General features: G+C 39.9%; 1 protein-coding gene across 1 annotated transcript; it reads left to right on the top strand.

Annotated features, from left to right (window-relative positions):
* Window positions 1-1,305: 1,305 nt before the first annotated feature.
* Window positions 1,306-23,488, top strand: cd82b (CD82 molecule b). The gene is made up of 9 exons (XM_085359343.1): window positions 1,306-1,442; window positions 8,727-8,799; window positions 9,872-9,944; window positions 13,909-14,033; window positions 15,975-16,049; window positions 17,568-17,663; window positions 18,431-18,604; window positions 19,947-20,030; window positions 21,483-23,488. The coding sequence occupies exons 2-9, from the start codon at window positions 8,737-8,739 to the stop codon at window positions 21,558-21,560; spliced, it is 768 nt and encodes a 255-aa protein (XP_085215469.1). The 5' UTR covers window positions 1,306-1,442; window positions 8,727-8,736; the 3' UTR covers window positions 21,561-23,488.
* Window positions 23,489-25,528: the final 2,040 nt, after the last annotated feature.

Raw genomic sequence — 25,528 nt, 5'->3', positions numbered from 1 at the left:
CCGTATGTCTTAAATCACAAAGGGAAAGGTTTGGGGGGTTTTCTTAGCAATGGACTATTGCAGTTATTTAACAAAAGTATCCTCACATTTCCTGTTATTAAATCTAATGGCAGATCAACTTCAAATATACCTGCCTACCTAACGCCCAGCAGATAGGGAGCGACTTCTGCGCACAGGTAATGCTAGGGTGCAGTCTCTACACATCCCATTCACTTGTCTGACACCGCCTTTTAGACCCTTCAGCAAAACATCCCGTTCAACTTGGCCAAACGCATCACCCAGCAAAAGACGAGCTCCACGCGTTTGTTTTAACGTGTTTAACCAAGAAACTTAAGAGGAGCTGCGCAAGCCCGCGCTTTGTTTGGTGTTTTCTGTCGAGCGTGTCACAACACGATCATCTGCACAAATATAATTCGGTGAATTCCAGCTCGACTACATACTATTTCAGGTCTCACCTTTTCCCCGGGCTCTTCTTACCTCTTTACACACACGCACAGCGTGCAAAGGCTGAAAAGAGGGATTGTGTGGCTGTGGAAACGTGTGCGTAGTTAGGGTTGTTTATAGGCAAAAGGCTCCCATGTGCCCCGGTTTTGTATGCATTCGCCCCACATTTTCCCATTTAATTTATTGAACCCTGGTTTACTGCTTGGGGGTGACATACAATGACTCATTTAGAAGCTGTGTGAAATGTTTCGTCAAGTTTAACCATCAGCACGTGTGCTGGTATAATCTGCATTACTTTATAAAGTCTTTGTATACAGACAATTCTCTAAACGAGAAAATATCTAGACTGATATTTTCTGTTGGGGCTTAAGTCTTTTTCTCTCGTGAGAGTTTAAGAGAAGTTGCAAAATGTCTGCAAAACGCACAGTCTTGACGCTATCAGGGTAATAAGATTGATGATAATCAGAAGACGGTGCTTCGTCTAATGCTGGGCCCCACATTTGGCATCCGCTGCGAATGAAACTGCAGTTGCAACCGCAGAAAAAGCCACGAAAATCCTTTACTGATTGCTAAGGTGTTACAGGTGTTACACTGTTTTCTTAGATGCCGTTGTAAACTGCGCAAATGCAATGTCTGACAGGAAGTTGAATGCGGTTTGGTTTTTGGGTTTTTTTGTTGTTTTTTTGTTTTCTCCTGATGAAGAAAAGAAAACAATGTGCCCGTTGTGTAAATGAGACACCCACAAAAGGAAAAACTCACAAGGTTGAGGTTGTGAAATTGTAATAAAAGAACTAAAAAACACACCTGCAGTTGTGTTGCACCAGGAAGGCAGGAGAGGGTTAAAAATGTGGGTGTAACGAATTTGCCCCCTCACGCACATAAACCACACACAAACCAGTCAGACAGACACCATCATTTGTTTCTCTCACACTCCGAGACCAGACTCTGTTTCAACGGTAGACTCCTCTGTCAGCTCTGAGCACCTCCAGAGACGCAAAGTAAGTGTTTGCGATGTTTTTGTGTATCTAGCTAGTAATAACCCCAGAGTTACCCGCGCTAGCTTGTGAAAACACGCCGTTGGAATGCCCCCTTTTTTTGTACTTTGTTTGGAGACCTTTTGTTTAGTTTACAACGGTCTTTATGGGCCGTTTATTTTCTGTTAAAGTTGCTGGAAACTTGTTAATAGAGTGAGTAGTTAATTTTGTCGGGGAAATTTGAGGAGCTGGTCAGTGGACGGTCAGCTAGCCGTGAAAGACACGAGATGCTGTGTTCAGTGTCAGGCAGAGCCAGAGTTTCAGTCCCAGGAGTCATTCAGATGTAAAAATACTTTTTCAGCCAGATTCAAGTCCTCGCTTTTTGTCGTTTGTACACGTTTAATGCTGGTGTATTGACTTTAATATGTTGTGTGAGAGCTGTACGTGTTTGTTGGGCAAACGTTAAAACAGATGTTCAAGGTTCTGCTTTCGACATGGTGTAATTACATTATTTCGACCTTCCTGGACACTGAAAAAATGGCTGAGTGTGGATAATTGTTATGATTGGTATTTTGTGATTATTTTTTTAGACTTTACACTTGAGCAAATGAAAAAAAAAAAACTAATAAAACAACTCCCCCCTTTTTTTTTTCTTTTTTTTTTTACATGAGGCAACGTAATGCAAAGTTTAAAGCGTTTAAGACCAGTGACGTACCTATGAAATCTGGGACCCAAACGTATGTGGTCTCACATGCCAGATCGGTATAATAAACACGTGAAAGCATGTGAAGTAAAGCTATTATAGTTCACTCAAATATATTTTCACATCTAGTTTTAGTTAACTGAAATATAACACAAAACAAAAATGAACTAAAATAGAATTACAGGGAAAATATTTTTAGTTTAGTTTAGTTTTTATTTAAATTTGGCAAAGACATTGATAGATGTGTTTATTGAGGCTCAACTGCATTTAAAAAGGGGATCAGCTTTGGGTTAGTATCTTGCCTAAGGATATTTGGCATGCAGACTGGAGCAGCCAGAGATCGAACCACCAGTCTTCCAATTAGTAGATGACCTGCTCTACATTCTGAACTACAGCCACCCCTAAATATTAATAGATCAGTAGTGGCTAAATCCTGCCTCTGACATTTTCCATTAATACAGTTTAAAAATTGAGAAAAGCTAGTATTGAAACGAAAAGTAAACAAATTGCCAAAAAACAAGAATTAAACTGAAACTAAACTGAATTGAAAGCAAAGTGCACATAAAACACATACTAATCAGAAAATTATAATAACTGATGTGAAGTGGTTATTAGTTATCAAGATTATCAGCATCAAAGTCTTTTTAAATATGAAATTTGAGCACAGTTCATCCCCTTAATGCAGTAATTACAGTGTGAAGCTTCAGGGTAAAAGAGTTCAAAGTTTTCACGTCTTTGTTATACTGTGAGCACAAAACATACAGGTGGAAGCCTTCTACATCTGGCACATACACAGAAAGATTACAGAAAATAAATCCCTAAATAAAATGAATTGTAATTAAAGTAAATTAGTTTCCAACAATTCCTATCAAAATCTTCTCCCATGTTGATCTTAATAAATCCCAATAAACTTGTGGTCTGAATATTCAAAGTAAAAAAAACAAAAACAAAACAGGTGACGCACTGACACTAAAACGTATTATTTACACAGTAGCCAGTATTCGTGGTGGATATAAAATAACTTTTAATTACCCACTTATTGAGTCTGTGTCTGATATTGTCTGTAATCTGAGAAGATGGGGCTGTTTTTCGAATTTTATACATTTCTCTTCATTTATCCAGCTAGTTAAGTGCTCTGATACTTGTCTATGGAACAAGAAGAACAAGAAGAACCAGAAATATTTTTGGCCATTCTCCAGCAGGAGTGGCCTAAACCTTTTGCACTTTTCACCGTGGAGGCTCTGTGGGAGCACTGGGGGGGGGAAAAAAAAAAAAAACACATCCAAAAAATGGTGCTGTAATTCCAGGGTTTGGGTGGTCCTTCCACATGTTAGGGGCCTAGTAACTGTTTTATTTCTCTCAGTGCAACAGCCCTAATTGTAAGCTGAGATAGTTTGAAGTGGAAGCAATGAGTAAGCTACTGAAATTCTAGGTAACATCCAGTTAATACAGTCTTGCAGTCTTTCTGCATTTGTGGTATGCCTTTAAGCAATTTTGTGGTGTACAAGAAGAAGTTGAAGTCTGAGTAGGCAAATGAATTCTCAGTGCCTGCCTGGGCTCAAACGCCTCTCTCTAAAGTTTAATGTAGAGTAGAGTAAGGGACTATTTTGATTGTTTGCTTATTCTGGAAGTATTTGTGATTGGACAAATTGTTAAATTTGTTAAACTGTACTTCAGGGTTTGGAGAACAGTTGTAGATTGACGTAATCGAGTTACTCAGTGGTTTTGTTGGACCTATAGAGCCTATACAGAATAAAATCAAATTTTGGAAGCACCATAACAGGTATTGATGACTCGCTGTAAAGGTCATCAGCAACTAAGAATATATGCCAGCAGGGCTTTCTAAAAAGTGGACCAAACTAGCAATGAAAACTAAAAAATGATGTATTAGAAAAGAGAACTTTCTGGCAAAATACCTCCCAGACAGAAGTCTCTCTAAAAAAAAAAAAAACCCTCTCCCACTGCTGTTGCACCACAAATCATTGTGTTAGTAGATTAGTAATTACAGTTTTGTTTTTGTTCTTGTTTTTTTTTCTTTGACTCTTCTTGGTCTAAGGATGTCAAAAGAATTTCTGCTGGTATTAAACTTTGATATTTAATTCTGTTAAAATTAGATTCCTTTCTTCCCATTCATTATTTTTCATTCGGCTGCTGTTATGTATCATTGAATTTAGAGTTTGGTGGGGTTTTTTGCTACTCTGTTTTGTTTCGTTTATACACAAAATGATTGTCTCGTTGCCATAAATGCCTCATCTTTTCTACTGAATAGTGGGGGATTTTTTTTTTTTTTGGTTTCTGACAGTTTAAATGTCACATAAGTGGAAATTTGAAATCTGTCATCTCACAAAATTCCATCCATCCATTTTCTATGACCTGTAAGGGTCCGTGTCATGAGGCATGAGGACAGCAGTGTAAATATAGCTCTTCCTGTCCATCCTCACTGTCTTCAGCTCTTCTTGGTGTTCCTAAGCCAGCTGAGAGACGACATCTCTGCTAATGTCCTGTATCTGCCCTAGAAAATCTCTCAAACACCTTGACTAGGATGGGACAAGGAGGCATCCTAGTCAGATGTCCGAACCCCCCCCCCTTTTGTCTTTTCTGATGTAGAGGAACGTTGGTCATACTCTGTCCTCTCCCGAGTGACTGGAGTCATCACGCTATTTCTAAGGGGGAGCTCAGACACTTTAAGTCCTTTCTACTGCTTGTATCTATGATTTTGTCCTTTCTCTCATAGCTCACAGCCCGTAGATTGTAGGAATCTTGACCAGTATATCGACATTTATTTGACAATGCTGGACTCCACTGTTTCACCACTTGTATAAATACTTAAAAGTTGCTACCTCAAGTAGAGGAGCTTACTTTCAAACCGGAGCAGGGATTTGACCACTTTTCCGGCCAAAAACCATGACATCACAATTAGAGGTGCACATCTCACCCACACCACTTCACACTCAGCTTTGAATAGAAAACCAGAAACAGTAGAACCCCACCCCAGAAAACAAAGACGTAATTCTGTGATCACACATCTGATAACCTCAACCCCTTGGCTGTTCTTAGAAACCGAGAAATGGGAACAAATCTCTCTGATTTATTGGCAATGATGTGACTTGATATGGTTGGATGGGTGGATAAAAACATTGTCAATTACATGATATAGTGACTGTAGACCAAATCTGTGTTTAGTCTTGTTGCCACAGATGTGTCATCATTTTCATTTACGTGGGTAGGTACCAGGCACCCAACCACAGATGGGGAGTTTACTGATTTCTTTTGCCATACAGCTTGTCATTACATAGATGCAAAATGGGAAATCCCCTCCATCCCTGAAAACCCACTGAGGTGTATCAACTAATAAAGCAACTGAACTGATAAAACATCGTCTATATTACCGACACCCCATGACTCAGGCGAATTAAAAACTTTCATAGACATAAAAAATAACATGTTGACGAAAGCTATCAATACTAGCAGCCCTGATTCTCTGACCAGCAGACCGCAGAGGCGGATTTTACTCCAGGGGCTGTTTCTAGGAATGCATGCATTTTGAAGATGTTTTCTTTTGTCACTGAAATGCAGCAGTAAACAACCTACAACCTGTTCGTGCATGGTGATCAACAGTTTTTGAAATGTTAAAGCAGGATTCTGGCACGATATTGAGAGCTTTAGTAGTACCAGGATGGTGTCTGGTTCATTCGTTCCAACACTGTGGCCTCACAGATGCGTAAGTGGGTCATATTAAATGGGAATATGACCCATGTTAGGAGGAGGTAGTAGAGGGAGCTTGGCACACTGCCTGACGTTTTGTGTTCAACACGACCATAGCTGATCAATGCTGGGTCCATTTCAGACACAGTTGCTGCCATCTGCCATTCGTGCTGTCTCGTCTCTGTAACCCATGCTTGTGAACTGACCCTTTGTACAAACACTTATTTCAGCGTAATGCTTTTAACCTTTTATTGCACCCAAAATACTGTTAGTAGGTGTTCGCACCTTACGCCAAACCACAGGGAGGGAGATGGATGTAAAGAGGGGGGAAAAAATGTGTGAGATCACGGGGCCGGGAAGTTCAGGTAATTCTGTCGCGGTTTTATTCAGGGGAATTTTTCTTTTTTCTATCCTGCACATTGTTTTTACACCAAGCTGAGCCTTCACTTAGTTCAAATTGGAGAGATGAAAAATAACCTTTCAAGTAAACTGCCTTTTGACATCAGCAGCAGCATATATATATTTTCTACTTGTAATGAATGGTTAAAATCCCACTCCTGGGTGGCTGTTTAGCTCCACTTCCCATTCCACTGCCGAGCCTTTATTTTCACATGCTTCCAGGAAGTTAACTGTGATTGGCTTTGACTGTGTAAGCTACGCAATAAGAATTCTCTAAATGCATTTTCAACTTGATCTTGTCAGTGTGCGAGCTTCTATGAAAGCTATACTCCCAAAAGAGTATAACCTCAGTTACTGCCTCGTAATAAATGAGGCTAGCACGTTATCTTATTTATGTTTGTTGTTTCAGAAATATAATAAGTAGCATTGAGGCATTGTTGGGAACTGTTTTAAGATGGACTGGGGGCTCAGTCAGCAAACAATGGTTGTCATAACTAAGCCTTTTTTAATCCCCGCTGCTGCTCACCATCTAGACATAAAGACCAACAATCTCCTTTAAGGATTATCTACTTTGCAAGGGTATCTGCTGTGTGGTTTGGGCTTTGCATTGTGTGTAGCTTTGTAAATATGAAATTGTGTTGGTATTTCTATCAGTATTTTTATGCTACATTTAATAAGTAATAATATTGAAAGGCTTTTGATAGAGCTGCTCTACAGACTGTATCTGACAAACAACTTAAAACCACGAAAGCATGTTGAATCTGAAAGTATTCTTCAGAAAGCAATCTGAAGTATTTGTTTGTCTGTGTTTATGTTTGTGTAGTCTAAGTAACTCACTCATGTGATAGTTACCAGCAGTTCAAATGAAATTTGATGGTAAAACCAGTTTGAACTACACTGAACAGCATCAAAGCTTTGGGGTTTGGTTGTTTTTTGCTGGGTTTTTTTTTTTTTTTTTTAAGTCTGTTTTGTAGCTTTTGGCTTTATTTGTACAGTGAAGGAGATAGACAGGAAATGGGGGAGGAGGAGAGAGCGAGGCAGTGACACGTATCATAGATCTGACCCGGCTAAGTTTAACTAACAACGAGTATTGTTGAGCAGAACCTATTTTTCATATTATCTTTAGGCTATAATTAATTTTCATGTTCTCTTCTTTGACATACACAGTGTCTGGAAAAACACGGCAGCTTCCTTTAGGCATAATCTGTAGACAGACTTCTTATCAAGTGAAGAGGAAACGAGATGTGATTAAGAGATGTCAGCAAAGTAAATAGTCTTCATTTGCAAGTCATTTGAGTGGATTTCCAAGATACATATTGTTAATTTGAACTGTTGGTTAACATAGGCAAAAGAAAAAAGAACTAAATACATGATTACTTGTTACAGATACTGGAAGAAGGTTTAGATGAAATAAGTGACACAGGAAGAGAGAGCTTGTCATGAGATATACAAGTGCCTCCATGTTGTATTTCAGACTCCTCGAATAACCACAATAGCTGGTTATATTTCCTGTTTTTCCTTAGTATGAGAAAGCTGTGGTGAATATTGTCGTTGGACTGGTTCTGCTCAGGCTGAATCATGTTACCAGGGAGGCTTCATGAAGTGTACCGAGTGTGTGGTGCTGGCCTGGCCTACTTTTTTTTTCTTTTCTTTCTTTTTTTTTTTTTTTAAAGGGAAAAAATTACTTTGAGAAAAGTCACCAAGTGCACTCTGTGTATGTATGAAACCCAAACAGGCTGCATGTGAGCATGAGGTAAACTACTGTAAAACAGTGCAGCTGATGATATTCTATTCTAAAACCAAGAATATCAGACAGTGAAGGCCTTTCCTCGAGGATGTGATCACAGCAGTGTTCGGTCGTGTGTTTATTGGTTGTAGTTTTATACCATATAGGCTCCTTCATAAAATTCACTGCAAAAAAACTGTTGCTAACCAAACTCGTTGTTTCCGTGTTGTGTTATAGCAGTTGGTAGGTTGGTCTAGTCTCTCTCGATTTGAGATAGTAGTACACGTAACCACACGAGCCGTCATCCTCTCCACATAGCCGTCGTGACTTCACCACTCGTCACTTTGTGGTGGTCCTCCTGCTGCTCTTTCCAACCAGGGTGGTTCTTCTTGTTTGTCAAGAACGCAACTGCATTCATTAACAAGTGTTACTGTGAAAACACGATATTTTCCAACAACAGGGCAGCAGTTGTCGCACAAAAGAGGGAATAAGTTGGTCGGTTGAGCTATTTAAGCCTGGAGAAATGTGACTGTTTAAAAATGAACTAGGCTGACGCTGCTTTGAAGATTTGAAGCTGTGTTTAATCAGGAATCCAGCTGTGCAGATTTCTCGACGTCCTTGACTCAAAGCTAACTTTCCTTGTTGTGTCTTTTCTTCATCTTGAGTCGGTTTGTGATCTCTCTCTCTCTTTTTTTTTTTTTAATGTCTTGCCCACGCTTTACTGTGATATAACTCTCTGACGTTAATAGCCAATAAATTCTCTTTTGTCTCCCAGGAACACAGCCATGGGGAAAGGATGCGTTGCAGTCACCAAATACTTTCTATTTCTCTTCAACCTCCTCTTCTTTGTAAGTATCTGCACATGCATTGCACACACTGTTAGAGTAACCCAACTTTCACCTTGTCAGCAGTTTTGTTTAGCTAAGCTAGACAGACGAGTATGCTGCATCCTACACTTATGACGCACTTAGAGTTGCATGATGTCTTTCAGGGTTATATTTGAATAACTGTCAGATGCTGCCAGGGGATGGTAGAGATACACAGGGAAATGTCGCTGTGACTCTCTCTGTGATAGGAGATATGAAGTTCGGTCAGGTCTAAATTACAACAGATGGTTTCTGTTTGTTTCCTAGTCGCTTGGGCTGGTCACAACATAAAGTCCAGAGGTTCATACAACCCCAGACTCCTAAAACTGACTCTGCGAGGATGTCCAGACCTTTCTAGTGGGTCTGTGGCTGTAAACCTGATGCAGACCTTTTGATGTGAATGCGCCACTGGTGTCTAATAGGAAGCGTGTGTGTCTGTGTCAGTGTTTGTCCATGTGGACAGATTAGTCTAGGGGAGGTTAGGGGAAGCCAGGAAGTGGAGGGCTAATGATGGCTGCCGGGAGCACAAGAGTCTCTCTAAATGAACGGCTCTTAACGAAGGCTTTAATTACTGCTGGGAGGTTGGGGAGGGGCAACGATACAAGTGGATAGCTGGGGAATCAACAGAGCCTCTTATTTGAGAATTTTGCCCCCTCTACAGTGCCCCACAATTTCCAAACAAGGCCCCGCTTAATTACATTGATAGTCTCAGCTTCATAGCCTCATTACAAGGGTATATAAAGTAAATCTGATAATTTTTGGAGGCTTTAAGGAACCAATTACACTATGTTCCAGTTTCCAGTTCTGTTATGAATACTGATGTTAATTGTGAGAAAAGCCTGTGGAATGACTGCCTCAACATCCTGTTTCTTTCCAAATGTTGTTATGAGAGAAAGAGAAAGGCAGACAGAAACACAAGGGACAAGATGCAATCAGATGTATCCCACATGTGACAGACCAAGAGAGCAAAAAAGAAAAAAACAAACCAACTACAAACCGTGTGTAAGACATTAGAGCACATATTGTGCCTGATTTTTCTCTGTCACCTCCACAGGTGTTTGGAGCCCTTATCCTGGGCTTTGGACTGTGGGTTCTGCTTGATAACAAGAGCTTCATTGCTGTCCTACGTAAGTACCTCCTCTCTACAACTAATGCAGATTTTATCCCCTGAGGCGCATTCCTAAAAGGTCACGAGGGTCTGCTCACACCTTACTAAAAGTGTGACTCACATATGAATGTTGATGACTTCCTGTGCACCCTGTAGAGATACAGACACACACTGACAGGCACATCTGTGAGAAGTGGGTTACTCAGGGGGGATGACGGGCTCTTGATTACTAGGGCATCTTAAAAGGTTTCATCTTAGGGTGGAAAATGGCAGTTGTATCCCCCTCCTCCACTTTCCACACTTTGAACTTGCCCGTTTTCTTAGTCCTACAGATGGCAGAGGTGCTAGATAACATTTCCCACTTGTACAGATGTTCTCACATATCTACTTGTAGACACTGCATAGTAAGAAATACGTTATTATTGCAGTTATCAGCTTTCTTAAAGATAGAAACGTCTCCAACTACTGTGAAGAAGACTGGAGAAAGCATAATGAAGCCCATGTCCAGATTTGCCTGAAAAAGCAGAGAACCACGGATGGAAACTCTTAGTTGCCATAAATCTCTTTTATAAATGCTTTCAGTGTATTCATCCCAAGTGGAGCATTTCCAAGAGCAGCAGTCAAGTTTTTTTCTCAGTTTGTAAAGAGAAATTCCTTCTTTTTATTGTCTGGCAACTTGGTACATGTTGGAAGTCAGATGCAGCACTTTCTTCTACGTGACTCTGATACCTCTTTCCTATAGGAGATCTGCATATGTCGTGTTTGCCAAAGCAGGGTCTAATGTTCCATTTAACTCAACCTCTGATGAGTGGTTGTGCAGAAGAACAAAAGCTCCAGCCAGCTCTGTTTATTGACTCTTGTGCATTCCCCTCAGAAGCTTGGTCTGCCTATAAACAGGATCTTTGTGTTTTTAGTTTCCATTCTTTATGAGTTATATTAGCAAAGGCCTTTGCAGCTGTCCCAGTGACTTCAGGCAGGGAAACTATGAGGATGTTGTGGTTTCAGGCGCCCCTGCCCCCCCTCTTTTTAAGTTAAAAAAGACATCTTCCCCTCACTATATACTCGCCTATATCAGAGCACTGATGTTAATAGTTTACTGTAACATGATGCCTTCAGTTTATCTTGCTGGCGTTTGCTAAAATACAGCGTGCATATTATTTAGACAAGTCAGCCTGGGAGTCAGGGAGAAGAGGTATGTGAGACGGAGAGCGCGCCAAAGCACTGTTTGGAAATGTGCTTCATATTAATTCTGAAACTTTTACAGAGGCACAGGGAGAGAAAAAGAGAACATGCTGGAAAAAGATTTTCTTTGGACTCTTTCAACTCAGAATTCAGCAAAGTAAAGGAAAAAAAACTTGATCTGCCTGTGTTTAATTTTTAAACCTGTGCGTATAGTCAAGTATGACTTTTCGCCATCTGTATGGAAGCTCAGTGTGTGGCTTCGGTCATGTTTACAGAAGGACCTGCAGCACCAAACAATCCTAACTCCTGCTCTCCCTCGCCAGCCGTCTTGAAGGGCACCATGAGTTTTCCTTCTTTAAATGGAAAGTTCCATGGAAACCACTGAAGTAACTATTTTAGAATATCTAACAGAGACCTACATAGAAACTTGCCAGAGTAGATGACAGAATAGCACAGTAACCAGGCTAATACATGCTGACTGCAGGAGGATGCTATGTTTTTGGTATTACTCCAGAAGCACACAGATGCAGGAAGCTTGTAAAGAACAGTTTCTGTTCTGCTGCTGCAACCTTTGAAACACCTGCAACTGGTCTTAGGAGTACAAGGAAACTGTTGTTTTGTTTTTTATTTAAAAAGGCTTCCTTTTTCTAAATGTGTGATGAAAAGATGGAAAGAAGAACTAAGCAGACTCAGTACCCCGATTGTGTTTTTCAGTTAGCTGCTGCCAAGGTTTTTGTAGTGAGTTATGTTAACAATCTAAAACTAAGTGTGTTGAAACATTTCCGTTAACTGAAATTAGCCTGCATTTTATACTATGCAGGCTAATTAAAATATACAGCTTTAATTCTGTTTGGTGACATTTTTCATACAGAGGCTTGGATGTCTACATGATTGTATAATTCTGTTTGTGAACTAAAATGTTGCTTCTTACAAATACCCATGTTATTGCATTAGAGTTGCACTGCAGTTCCTCAAACTTCTGGGTGTATGTTATTAGTTTGCGTAAACACCGGGCTGCATGAAAACCACACACAGAACATCTAATTTAAACTCTGTAGTTAATAATCATAGCACACCGGTTTACCATCTACATGGAAAATACATGTTTGCGGTCCACTGTAGCTGCATACTCTTCAAGTGAACCTTCAGTGCGTTGAATTACACTAATAAATGTAATGATGACAATATAGGAAGCAAAATGTCGGCACATATCTTGCTGTGTCATGTAACTTTTTCTTTGCTTTTCTCTCTCGTCTGACTATGTAAATGTTGATTTGTTGCACCTCTAACTAGAGCCTTAGAAATCTCTTACATGCATTAATATATTTAGTGTTGCTAAATGTTCTCGCTCCGGCTCCTAACTGTACCTACTGTATACTTTTATGCATGTCCCTAAATCCCTCAGGTTAATTACTGAAACCCGTGGACATCTGTTGCTTTTGCAGCTACTAGTTGGTTGTGTGTGTGTGTGAGGGGAGGGTTGGGCGTGCGGTTATGAGAAAGACAGAAATAACATGCCCCAGCTGAATACCGGATATAGAACATACAACATGGTTGTCTGCCTCCCTTTTAATGTTACCTCATAAACACTCGATACACGGTGACCTCATCACTTTCAGAAAGTATTCTTAAACCACCACAGCATACACTGTTATGGTAGCCCATGTCGAATCAGCAGTGTACATGCATTCAGTCACATCTTGTTCATAGTTTTGGTAAGTTTATATCACATATTTAAAGGTGTTTCAGTACTAACAAGAAATTACTGTAAATGCTGTAAAGGCTTCCATTTAGTGTTCTGACAAGTTGCGTGAGCTATAAAATATTATTTATAGTTAAGACAGGATATGAAAATGTGCTGCAGCCATAAAGATTTTCTATTTATTTTTGTTTAATGATGCATCCTGTTCCGATAAGTGCAGATGATAAAGTGTATCATGGAGGTTTTCAAAGTAACATGGTGCTAGTTCAAGAAGAGCTAATGTTCCTTCTTTGCAGTCATAAAGTAGAGTAATAAAGTTTAGCTTGATTTTAACAATCTTCAGAGATATTAATATTGACTGTGCATCTGACAGAGCACATATAAAGAAAAGCAACACAGAAATATATTCACAGATATTAGAGGTGAGGTGTCAGAGCCTTTCTGTCTGTCAGCTCTTTTACCAAACTGTCGCGAGTGAGTTATCTGATTTGCTGTTTTGTTTGCTTGGCCCAGGAATCCTTGATAAGATGGAGCCATTTGACAGAGCTCAAAATCTAGCCTCATCCGTGGATTGAGCTTGGAGTCTTTGGAGCTCTTCCAAAGCAGATAACACACAGAGTCACATAATGGCTCCAATTTATCTCCTCTCCAACCTTCCCAGTGCCGGCCCCCTCCTCCTGCAGAATCCCTCCCACTCTACATACCAGAAAGGGAAATCAATTTATCTCGCCACACACTGACTTGTCTCAGTCTACTCTGAGAGAAAAACCTTTTGTGTGAGAAAAGAATGTGTTCTCACACAAAAGCTTGCATGATTTCAACATAGAAAATTTGCTCGGTGAACGAGGTTTGGCTAACCGTAACCTGTGTGTGTAAAAATGTGTTTGCAGAAGTAAAAAGGCCCCCACTTATGTGGTGCAAAAGTCTGTCTCATTTGGCCTGCTAGACACAGTTGCATTTGTATTACAGTTAGTGGAGAAAAAGAACAGAAGTCAGGGGCCTGTCACCATAAAAATCATGTTTGTGCCACCCTTTTAGATCTCAGGAATTCTATATGTTGATCTCTTTCTGTGCCCCTGATTGTTTCCATCTTCTCCAGAGGAATCATCAGATACTGTGAAAGTGGCCTCATACATCCTCATCGGAGTGGGTTCCCTGACGATGGCCATGGGCTTCTTTGGCTGCATTGGATCCATCTACGAAGTCCGTTGTCTTCTGGGTCTGGTGAGAAGCTACACTGACTTTAAACTCTTTTTAATCTCTTTTGCCTCTATCTGCAATCGAGTGCATAATTAAAACAGTAAATACTGTTCGAGGTATTGTTTCCTACTTATTTATATTTATTCTCTTATCGTTTTAAACACACAGAAGCTTAATTTTATTTAATGAAACATTCACCTACCTGCTTGAGCTCTCAAGGCTAAGAACATGTGGTATATTCCTGCTGACATTAAAACCCTTCAGCATTTCTGCTAAATGTGTGCTGCCAGGCTATCACAGCATGTGTGGATTTACAGGTGGTGGGGTGGGGGGGATGGGGATAAAGCCAGTAAAATGTAGGGGATACAACAAGAGTGGGGATGGGTGCGTGACCTACAGTGTTAAACCTGCAAGGGGTTAACTGAATAACTGCTGTGACCTACTTCTTCCAGTGACAGTGACCAGCTGGCAGTAGAGCCTCTCTCTCTCTCTCTCTCTCTCTCTCTCTCTCTCTCTCTCTCTCTCTCTCTCTCTCTCTCTCTCTCTCTCTCTCTCTCTCTCTCTCTCTCTCTCTCTCTCTCTCTCTCTCTCTCTCTCTCTCACACACACACACACACACACACACACACACACACACACACACACACACACACACACACACACACACACACACACACACACACACACACTGAGGGAAGACTGGAAAAGCTGGATGTGTCTGCCCAAAAAGTGTTTTTCTCTTATTCTGTTTTGTTTCTATTTGTTACATGTGAATAAATTTCCATTTATTAGAGTTGATAATTTGTTTACTTTCTATCTATTCAGTACATTAACTGTGTGAGGATGAGATGCAATAAAAAAAGTTAAGAGAACAGGTCCAGATTATAAACATTATAAGCTTTACCGTTGGCTGATCTCACAATCGTCTCCTACACTGTTTTCAGCACGGCTGCTATCTTAGTCGAAGTCCTGTTATGACTCTTTACATTTATGCCTCTGCAATATTCATTGGATCACCTCCTGTGTGTCATAACAGTGGACCTGCAACTTGATTGTCATTTTCGTGAAAAGGATGAAAATGTAGGGAAGCAAAACTGGTGAGCGGTCCAGAAACTTCTGCGTTTTGAGTGTGCTCTGAGCTGACAGGAGATGGCTGGCTGACATGCACCATAATTCACATCACTTCTGCTGAATGTTCTTCTTCAGAAGCCCCAGAAAGTTCGAATAGAGCTCCACGTTGACAGTTTCACCGCAGGGAATGAATTCACTGTGCACCATGTTGGAAACTAAAGTGCAGTATGCCCTCGGTCTCGCACCTCTCCCCACACACTTGCCTTAGGGCTTGGAAACTGTGGAGTCTGACACAAACTTCAGGTTGATTTGAAAAGACAAGTTAAAGTTTGACCTCTGTGCAAGTTTGAGGTCTGTGGTTTAATCATAGAGCACGGAATAAGATCTAAAAACAGCATTCATGCTGGAACTTGTCGGGACCAAAGCAGCCATGTCTGAGAAGATAAGCTTTAACGTGAGATTGGCCTCATTAAATTCTTCTGAATCTGTTTTTAGAGGGGTTTTTTTTTTTCATTCAGAAAAAGTGTCAACACTTGTTTTGGTGTTTTGGCTGCCCAAAAATAACCGAGTTTCATGATATTCAGGACTTAATAATCTATTTTCTATCTATCAGCTGCGTGTGGCTGGATATGTTAGTGTTCGTTGAAAGTCTTCCTGCTGCTACTAATTAAAAAACCTAAACTAAACCAGCAGCCTATAATTACCTGAAACTTGCTGTGAAACTGTGCAAAGCTGATGGGAACTACAGATATATGTTCACCAATACAAGCTTTCTTACTTCATTCACTCCTGTTAAAAAAATAATTATTTTATCTGCTTTAAGATTTGCATCGGTGTTTTTCATCTCTTATCAGTGGTTATGTAAAACTGACATACGTCTTTGTCCCCTCACAGTACTTCACCTGCCTCCTCCTCATCCTCGTTGCCCAGATCACTGCTGGAGTTCTCATTTACTTCCAGAGAGATCGGGTAAGAAGCTAGTTTAGTTGATCCTGCTTTACTCTCTTCCCCTATATTTTTTTTCACATCTTCTTTCTTTTTGTGTTATATTTGTTTCCTTTTTTATTTTTACCATATTTCCTAATTTAACCTGTTTCCCCCGCTTCTCGTGCATTCTACCACCTACCACTCCTCCACCCACTAGTACAGTTTGGGCCCACTGGGTACTTGTTTCCCCTTCACAGCTTTCGCTGGCTGTGTGTACATTAACCTGTAAGGAATCCAAAGTTCAACAAATGGAAAGTTTCAGTTTGAGTTTGTGTCATGTGATTGGATTGTGAAAAGTGAGATAAAGAAGGAGGACAGGAGACATGTGATAACAGTACCGGAAGTAGTTTGTAGGTTGCTGTAATCGAAGGCTTTCGTCATCATATTAGTGATGTGGAGCGAGTGTGCTGGAGAATCGCATTAAATGATGTTTTTAAAGCTTTAATCATATGAAATAAGTCTGTCTTCATCTTCTATACGTTAGTACTTTTCACCCCAGAGGCAGAAATTGTCATCGTATTAACTATCATGTCACCCATTTCTGGGTGAAAAAAAAGTTTTAAACAACAGCAACCAAACTGTGGCAAAGTTTAATCCTTTGATAGATGTTATTAGCTCGGCAGGGGGGCTTGAATTAAAACACAAGCTGGCTAAAATAAAAACCATGACAAACAACACCAAAAAACAGCTTAAGATTTTCAAAACGTATTGGATTAAATTTTAAAAAGCTGTTGCGTAGCTGTAAATGTGTTTTTCTGAACTCCTGATGTTTTAATGTTTTCCCCCCTTAAAACCTTTCTTATACAGGTCAAACCAGTAATAGCACCACCTTTGTGTTGTTCTAAAGGGAGTGTTAAGTTGGAGCACATAAACATCTAAAACCGGTTTTGTTCTCTAAACATGGCCTTTCTTTTCCAAGACATAAAAAGCCTTTCCCTTGATAAACCTCACCACTGCGCTCAGGATAGGTGGTGGCTATTTCAGCCCTCCAGCATTTATATGCATGTATGTGTACGTACATGTGTATCTGCGTATCTGTAGCCCAAGACACCCTCCCTGTGTTTAAGGCTCACCACAGGGCAGGGTGGTGCCCATTCCCAGAATAGGGTGAGGCTCTCGCTGTAGAGCCTCAGAAGCTGCATCTCTGCCACCGCTCTGTGGTCGTACACACATAAACACGGAGTCGTTCTCTTGCTAAGCTGTATTTGAACAATGTTTGAGCCCAGCAAGAGACGTCACATAGAAGAACCGACTGCGGCGGTGCTCGAAGAAGCATAAATTTAAAATTTGGAAAAGAACGATCATCTGTGGGATTTGTGGGGGGTTGTTGCTTGTTTATTTGCTTTCCTTCATCACCACTGTTTCACTTCCCCTCTCTGGCTGGTGTTCAACCTTTTTTTTTTTAATGCCTAAAATAAAAAGCACTTTTATTTACGTACAGCCATGGTGCGTTTTCTGATTCTTAGACACTGATAATAATATACTCGTATTCAATTCCAGTTGGCATATGAGATGGACAGCATTATTAAGACTGTGATCATCACCTACCCCAATAACAGGACCACAGAGCACCCCTTGGACTACATTCAGAGGACGGTGAGTTGACGCTTCAGTGTGTTTCCACGCCTTGTCGACCCCCCCCCCCAAAAAAAACAAAAAAAAACAAAACATTTGTTTAGATTTCAGTTTGGATTGTTTTGGTGGCAGGCGTGATTACTCTAAATAATTCTTCAAGAATCACATTACAATACATTATAAGCAGCTTTTCTATCCTTTTTAATGCGTAACTCAGTCAATCAACAATTATCATGCAAGCAGCTAACGGTGTGATTGCAGCTTTCCATACATTAGGGGAGACTAATTGTGCTGAATAGTTGTAGGTCTGTAACCTGCAGCCTTCGTCTAACTTAACTTTCATCCAATCCGGTGGGCTCCCTAAGTTCCATCACATCCACCGTTTTCTGGAGACAGCCTTTTCAGAACTATACAAATAAAACTGATCTGAGGGATACGTGAAAATATGTGTATGCTTTGCACTTTGGATGAACTAACTCATTAAACTAATCAGCCTGTACCCAGTTTCTTCCCTCTCTTCTTCCACCTTTCCCTCTTTCTTGCCAAGCCTCTTTCCTCCTGGTCTTTCTGAAAGCAGCAGCCAAGAATACATTGTTCTCAAATATCATAATACAAGTACTCATTCACAGAGCCAAGGGATTTGCTAATTTTGGATCCAGTTTCATTTCCAATTCATTTTTGTCTCTTTTAAAGAAATAAAATGCAGCAAAATCTTTTCAATCCATCCTCTGTGGAGGTTTTTGTGTTTCTAACTTGTCTCACATCCTTACTTTCTCCCATATTACCAGATGAAATGCTGTGGTTTTACTGGGCCGGGCAACTGGTCTGAGAACCCTGTGGTCAAGAACAGCACCCAGGTGCAGTATTCCTGCTCCTGTCGTAATGATTCCTTGCCTGGAGTGGATAAGGCGCTAGCAGGCCTGTGTTCAACCTTGTCCTCGGATCCACCTGTTTATGAAACGGTAAATAACACAATGTAAAGTCTGCAGCCTCCTGTCTGTGCGCTAAGAGTTGAAAATTAGGCGAGCAACTGTTAAATTATACAACCTAGACTGAAATTGTTTTATTTCCATACCATGATATTGCTGCTTATACAAATTATTATTATTATTATTATTATTATTATTATTATTATTATTATTATTTTTGGTATTTTCTTTAATGTTTTCTCCAGGCAGTGGGACAGCCCCAAAATACTGTAGTAAAATTAATAATATCACAGTATTTAAAATAAAAAAAATAAAAAAAATAAAAAGGAATTGATGATCTGCATGTTTGATTCGGCCTTTATACGTTAGAGAGGCAGGGCTGAGATGGTTTGGACATGTGCAGAGGAGGGTTAGTGGATACACTGGACAAAGGAAAAGAGGAAGGCCACAAAGAAGATTCATGGATGTAGTGAAGGAGGACGTGTAGACGGTTGCTGTGACATAGGCGAATGTTGGGGATGGGATGAAATGGAGGCAGATGATCTGCTGTCATCAGAGTTTTACTACAGTTATTATCACTGCATTTAAAAAGTATCTTACTTACTGATTGGATGTGTACTACAAGAAGTATAGACTTATTTGAAGTACTTTGCAGCTGCACGTAAGCATAGGAATGATTTTTAATTTATGATTCTTTGTTTTAGGGAATTTAACGATTTTTAACACTTAATGTTTGTGTCTGATAAGGCCCAATCAGCATTAAGGTAAAGTAGATGTCGGAGTTGAATTTTCCAGTAGTCTTAGCAAACAGATTACTGAAGCTTTCAGACTAAGACTGGGTGGAGATCTTAAAACACAACTCTGTTTTAAGGGTCCTAAAACTGTGGAGCAGAATGGACAGTAGACATAAACAGAGCAAAAGTTACACGTTTCAAAATGAAAACCCACCAGTTTGGATTTTTGTTTTGTTTTTAAGTCTAGGCCATGGTTAGGGAGATGACACAGACGTCACACCTTTAATCTTTACAGAACTGTTTGACTAAGACTGGCAGCTCAGTGTGCGACTGTGGTTAAACTCAATCAGCGCCGTGATCGGTGGCAGCCGAGGCAAATTGTTCATACTGCTCTGATTTATCCAAACAGCAGTACAACTCCACCGTTCTGTTGTTTGGTCTGCGTGTTTGAGAAACTTTACACTCCCCAGTCGCTCCCTTCCTCGGCTAAGCTAAACCTGTTATTCTTCCCCTCACAGGCTCAACCCAGAGCTAACAGTTGTGCTTTCAAAAGGCTCAGTTCATGTCCGGCTGTGATCCTGTAATCATTCATCTCTCTGCATGTCCCCCCCCCCCCCCCCCTCTCTTGTTCTCTCCTGTAGGGCTGTAAAACCACCATAGAAACATGGCTAAAGGATAACTTGGGAGTTATTCTGGGGATCTGTGCTGCCGTGGCAGTCGTGGAGGTACAGTATCCGCCTCTTCCTGTTCTGATTTTTATCAAGAGTGCCTTAAGGCTGCCAGTATATTTGTTTTTAACTGCACCATGTCTGCGTTTGCTTGGATCGTAGCTGGTATACAGTTTCAAGTTAGGTCAGGCAGACACAAGATAAATAAATGCATTAAATTATGTTTGTTCATTACAACGATGGCAGAAAGCAAACATATGTGTTTAGATTATCGTAGTAGATAGACTTTATAATCCTCCATATATACTGCTATAGGCTACTTTTAACTCCTTCCTCATTCACAAAAGGTCACCAAAGTGGGTTTGAGTTCGAGTTGAAGATCTGTGCCTTCTCTCGAGGTCTTTCCTTTATGGATCTTTTGCTTGTTTTGTTAGGTGAATGTGTAACTACACCGACAACAGCAGCTTAATCCTACACCCAGGTGCCACATGTACTGTTCCTTTAAAAGTTTGGTCTTCATTACCACACCTCTGGCTTCAGCCAGTTAGCTTAGCTGGAAGCAGAGTGAAACAGCTGGCCAGCATCTGTACATAACTTTTGTAGGCAGAATCTAGTTTGGTTAAAAAGAAAAGCTTCTCCTTCCTCTTTAACTGAATGTCAGAGGCACTAAAAGGAAAGTGAAGAAGCCTTTAGAAAACAAAACCTCCAAAGTTTTAGGAAAACCAAAAACGTATTTATATAGCTTACCTTTTTTGAATAATATATAAATGGATAACAGAGGAGAGTGTTTGAACCTTTAGAATTTGCAGTAAAATTGAAGGTGAAATTAGAATCTGGCTCTTTATGTTAAAAAAACTGGGAGGTATTGAAGTACGATCCTGACATCTGAGGTTGTGAATCATGGCTCAAAAGCGAGAGGCCTGAGGTCCTCAGAACAGAAAGCAAGCAGTGTTTATTTATGTAGTATCTGTCCCTGCTTTTTCTATATAATAATGTTTCCAGTAGTCTCAGTTTCTGCCGTTTTAGACTAAAACACGGTGCTGTCGTTTTCAAACTAAGACTGGATATGTAGTGTTTCCAAAACGTCTCACAGACAGGAATCACAAAGTGCTGACACAATGCAAAATTTTAAAAAGAAAATAAATCGAACAGCAGATTAAAAAATTTTAAATTAAAAGACAGTGTACAATATTTTTAAAAAATACCCTTTTTTTGAAGCTAAACTAGGGTTAAGGGTACATTACATTAAAGCAGAATTTGGGGAAACACGTTTCTCATGCCAGCGTAAATGGACATGTGCGGTTGAAGCTCTGCAGTGGACATAACTAAAGTATGTGAATATTGTTTCAAGACAGACTTGGAGAAAAAAACAAAGCCTGTGGTTCAATAATTGTAGCCTGTTGTAAATACACAGAAATTCTTTGGTTTTATCACCTGCATGTTTGAGTGCACACTCTGCTCATCAGTTTCAAATGCAATATCTAAGCCGACAACTCCTCTTTCCTCCAGCTCCTCGGGATGATCCTCTCCATGTGTCTCTGCAAGAACGTTGGCCGGGAAGATTACAGCAAAGTGCCGAAGTACTGAGCTGATGCTGGAGCCAGCTTCACATCACACACACAGATGGACGGACTCTCCCTCTCTCTCTCCTCACAGCCCAGTCTTACACACACACACACACACACACACACACACACACACACACACACACACACACACACACACAGACAGACAAATGACAGCTGTCTCCACCATTTGAGTTTCTCATGTCTGCACAGCTGTACAGATTTCTCACGCCCACATGTACACAAACACACACACACTTCTCAAGTGTGATATATTTGTGGACCGTAAGTTGAAAAGTTACTTAATTTTCCTCATTTTATTTGTTTTTATTTTTGATGGAAGCTTCTGGCGTTTGATACTATGCAAGTGTTCATTTGTATGTCGTCGTCTTTTTTCTTTTTTTTGTGTCCCCTTGGCTGACCTCAGTGATGCGCTTAACCCTGTAAAGTCATAAGAAAACTGCCAGAAAATTCTTCATTTATTGTGTCTTAATTGAAAATTCAGACACATTTTTTTAAAATAAAAGGAAGTATTAATTTGCGTGTAAGCATTTAAATTGGTATCATCTTTGCCACAGCCATTTTTTATGTTTAAAAATGTTCTGTTGCTTTAAAAAAAAGTGCAATGCATTGATGATGTAGAAGTCTCAAAAACTCATGTATCAAATGTACACCTGGCGCTACAGGGTTAACTGGTGAGAGAAAGAGAGCACTTTAGTGATATTGAGTTAGCTGAGAGCCAGTTATTCTGACTTCAAGGCACGGAGATGAGAGGAAAATGGGAGGGCGCATGCTACTATCTCAAGGTATTTTTGGTGCAGTGGGTGGAGGATGGATGCAGGGCATGGCTGCTGCGGTGGAGGTTTTGGCTTCTGTCGTCAACTCCTCGTAGTAGCCCTCTGTTGACACCCACCACCGGCTCCACCTCATGCCTACCCATCATCTCTAAATCATGTCTGTCTTCCTTTCGGGTACGCATGATTCGTAATGAGCGGCTCTTCGAAATGAACTTTTCTGTTTGAAGTACGTATGCGTATGATGTGTTGAGTGAATATTTTATTTCTTTATGTTCTTTTTTAGTATTTTCATGTTATCTGTTCTTTTTTGTTGTTTTTAAACAGCTGTATATATGACTTTAGATAGTGATCGTGGCATGTTGAGTGCTCGGTCAGCGTTTTATATGGGAAAGCTTTCACCCACATGTTCCTGTTTTAAGACGTCCTATTGTTCTTCGGTTCCTTCGGTTCTTGATGAAGAGCAGAGCACGGCTGCCTGTCAGCACTATTTTGGTCTGAATCGGAGAAATTGGATCCCTTGGTAAATTGTCATCAGTCTTAAAGCTATATTTTCATTTCCTTAACATGGCATGGTTGTTTTTGAACTTACACACAGCTCTTGGCTTTTATTTTGAAAAGTCATTTTTTCGTGTGTCTTTTAGCAGCTGTGTGACCACAGTGGATTTCTTTCAGAGCGTGACTGTTTTCCAAGAAGTTAGTTTATAGTATCAGTCCGTGAGAAAAAGGAAAGACAAAAAAAGTTGTAAGTTATTACATATTCAGAAACTGACTCTTCTCCCACTTATACTTTCTTCTCTAAAAATACTTTTTACAAAACCTCTTCTCTTCCTCATTTGTTTTTTTAGCCGTCTTCTCCATAAAATCCCATCTTTTCACTTCAATACACTATTATAGCTCAATTTATGGTTAATGAGCACTTTCATGAGCCTTCGAAAGCGTGTTCAACACGCTGTAATTACAGAGGATTAAAAGCTGTTACAGTCAGCTTCTACTGCGTGAGCTGCCAAATTGAAAACATTAATTTAAGTTGAAGAAAAATGAAGGTTTCCTTAATGTTTAGAATACTTTGTACACTTTTTCCTTTGTGGAACTTTTAAGCCATGTTAGTAATTAATTGTTTCTTTTTATTACTGAGAATTATTAATAAACATGAACCCACTAGAAACTGTTGACTGCTGATTTCATTTTATTTAAAACTCCAGTTCGAAGTTGGTACGACTTCACGCACAGACTGGAGTCAATCTTTCGCAGGCTGCTTGTTATTTGTGTGTTCAGATGTCACGTTTGTTTGTTTTGTGTTTTACTCAAAGCAACCAGAAGATGGCAGTGTACACCTAACATTTGCACTTGGCTAAAATGAGTAAATTTCCCTGTTATGGCCTTTTATGTGTAAAATGAAAGACTTCTCATCACTGGATTAATTATGCTCTAAAACCCTGATTTATAAAAGCTACAGGTTTAATTAATGGGATTCATCCAGATTCTTATGAAATTGGTTATTTCACTACCTTTCCAGTTTTGCACCTCTAAGCTAATTAATTTCTTTTTTTTTTTATCGTTTCTTTTCTTCGTTTTTTTTTAAAAAAATTTATGTTAATTTAGTCTCACTACCCCGTGGCTCAATACAACAAAAAGCTCCACACGCAGAAATTTCGCTGCTTCAACAGGATTTTTCCCCTGTAAGATTGTCTCATGAGATCTAAATGCAGTGACTCTTATCAAGGAAAGCGAGCCCCATGATGTAATGTCATACCACAAGCTAATACCTCACCACTGCCTTTGCTGCTTTTAAAGGAAACATGACAATTACAGCACAGACCTTGCTGCTCTAATCCACTATTGTCTAAGGCACTTAACCTCAGTGTAATGAGTACAGCTTAGTGTCCTCTCAGGAGGCTGCTTTTACATCTCATCAGTGAGCTTCAAGAGGCAAACATCACCTTATCATTTAAAGCACAACACTGAACTTAAACAACTGTGGCTGCTGAGAGGGCAGACCAAAAGGAGCGAGAATTAAAACTTCCAAAACTTTTCTAAGATTTTCATGCTGGCAAAAACTCACTCATCCTAGTTTGTTAGGTACGCCTGTTCAACTGCAAATATCTAATCAGCGAATGTCATGGCAACAACTCCATGCATTTAGACATAAAGACATGGACAAGATGACCTGCTGAAGCGCAAACTGAGCATTAGAACTGAGAAGAAAAGAGACTTTGAATGTGGCATGGTTGGTCTGAGTATTTCAGAGTATTTCACTCCTGTCAGCTTATAACAGGAATCTGAGACCACAATTCAAACGGAGGACTGGAAAAATGTTGCCTGGTCTGTTGAGTCTTGATTTCTGCCTCAGCATCCCGATGGTAGGATCTGAGATTGAGGCAAGAAAGCATGGATCTGTCCTGCCTTCTATTAATCCTTCATGCTGCTGCTGGTGGTATAATACGATAATTAAGTGTAATTAGGCTTGATGAAACCCCACAGCCATGTCCATCCATCTATGACCATCAGTGTACCCATCTTCTGATTGCTGCTTCCAGCAGGATTTCACATCATGTTACAAAGCTCAAATAATTTCAAACTGCTTTCTTAAACATGTACTCAACACTATTCACTGTACTCAAATGGCATCCACAGTCACCAGATCTCAATCCAGTATCCTTTGTGATGTGGTGTATGTTTCCAGCTCCTTGTTGAAGCTGTGCTATGAAGAATTACATGAGTTCTGAAGGCAAAAAAGGAGTTTAAGCAAGGCGTAACCGTTGAAGAGGTTAATAGGTGTAGGTGTAAAGCTGATTACATCATTTGGGCAACACTATTAAATCACGGTTAAAAAAAACATATATAATATGAGCCCGTCAGGTGTGCTCAGATATGAGTGTAGTTACAAGAAAGGCAGAGAAATCACAAAGGAACAAAACGATAACCATGCTGACAATTAGTCACACCGACGGAGTCGTTCAGCTCGAAACAAAAGACTTTTTTTGCTTGAAAGTCATATAATTACATTTGTCCTAACATTAACAGTTTTGCATCGCAGAAGATCATAAATCAGAAAGCAATCTATCCAGCACGTTTATCAATTATTTAAATGTTTGCAGTTTTCAGAGGCTGAGGAATTTCATCATTTTGCTGTTTTATGTCGGAATAAAATGATAAAAGTTATGAGGAACGGGGTTTACCTAGCAGACTGGAT

The sequence above is a fragment of the Diplotaxodon limnothrissa genome, linkage group LG7 (genome assembly GCF_057381915.1).
Source record: "Diplotaxodon limnothrissa isolate DT_005_m linkage group LG7, D_limnothrissa_male_GT1.1, whole genome shotgun sequence".
NCBI classification, from domain to species: Eukaryota; Metazoa; Chordata; class Actinopteri; order Cichliformes; family Cichlidae; genus Diplotaxodon; species Diplotaxodon limnothrissa.
Note: the sequence above shows the minus strand (reverse complement) of the source record. Positions and strands in the feature narration are given on the sequence as shown.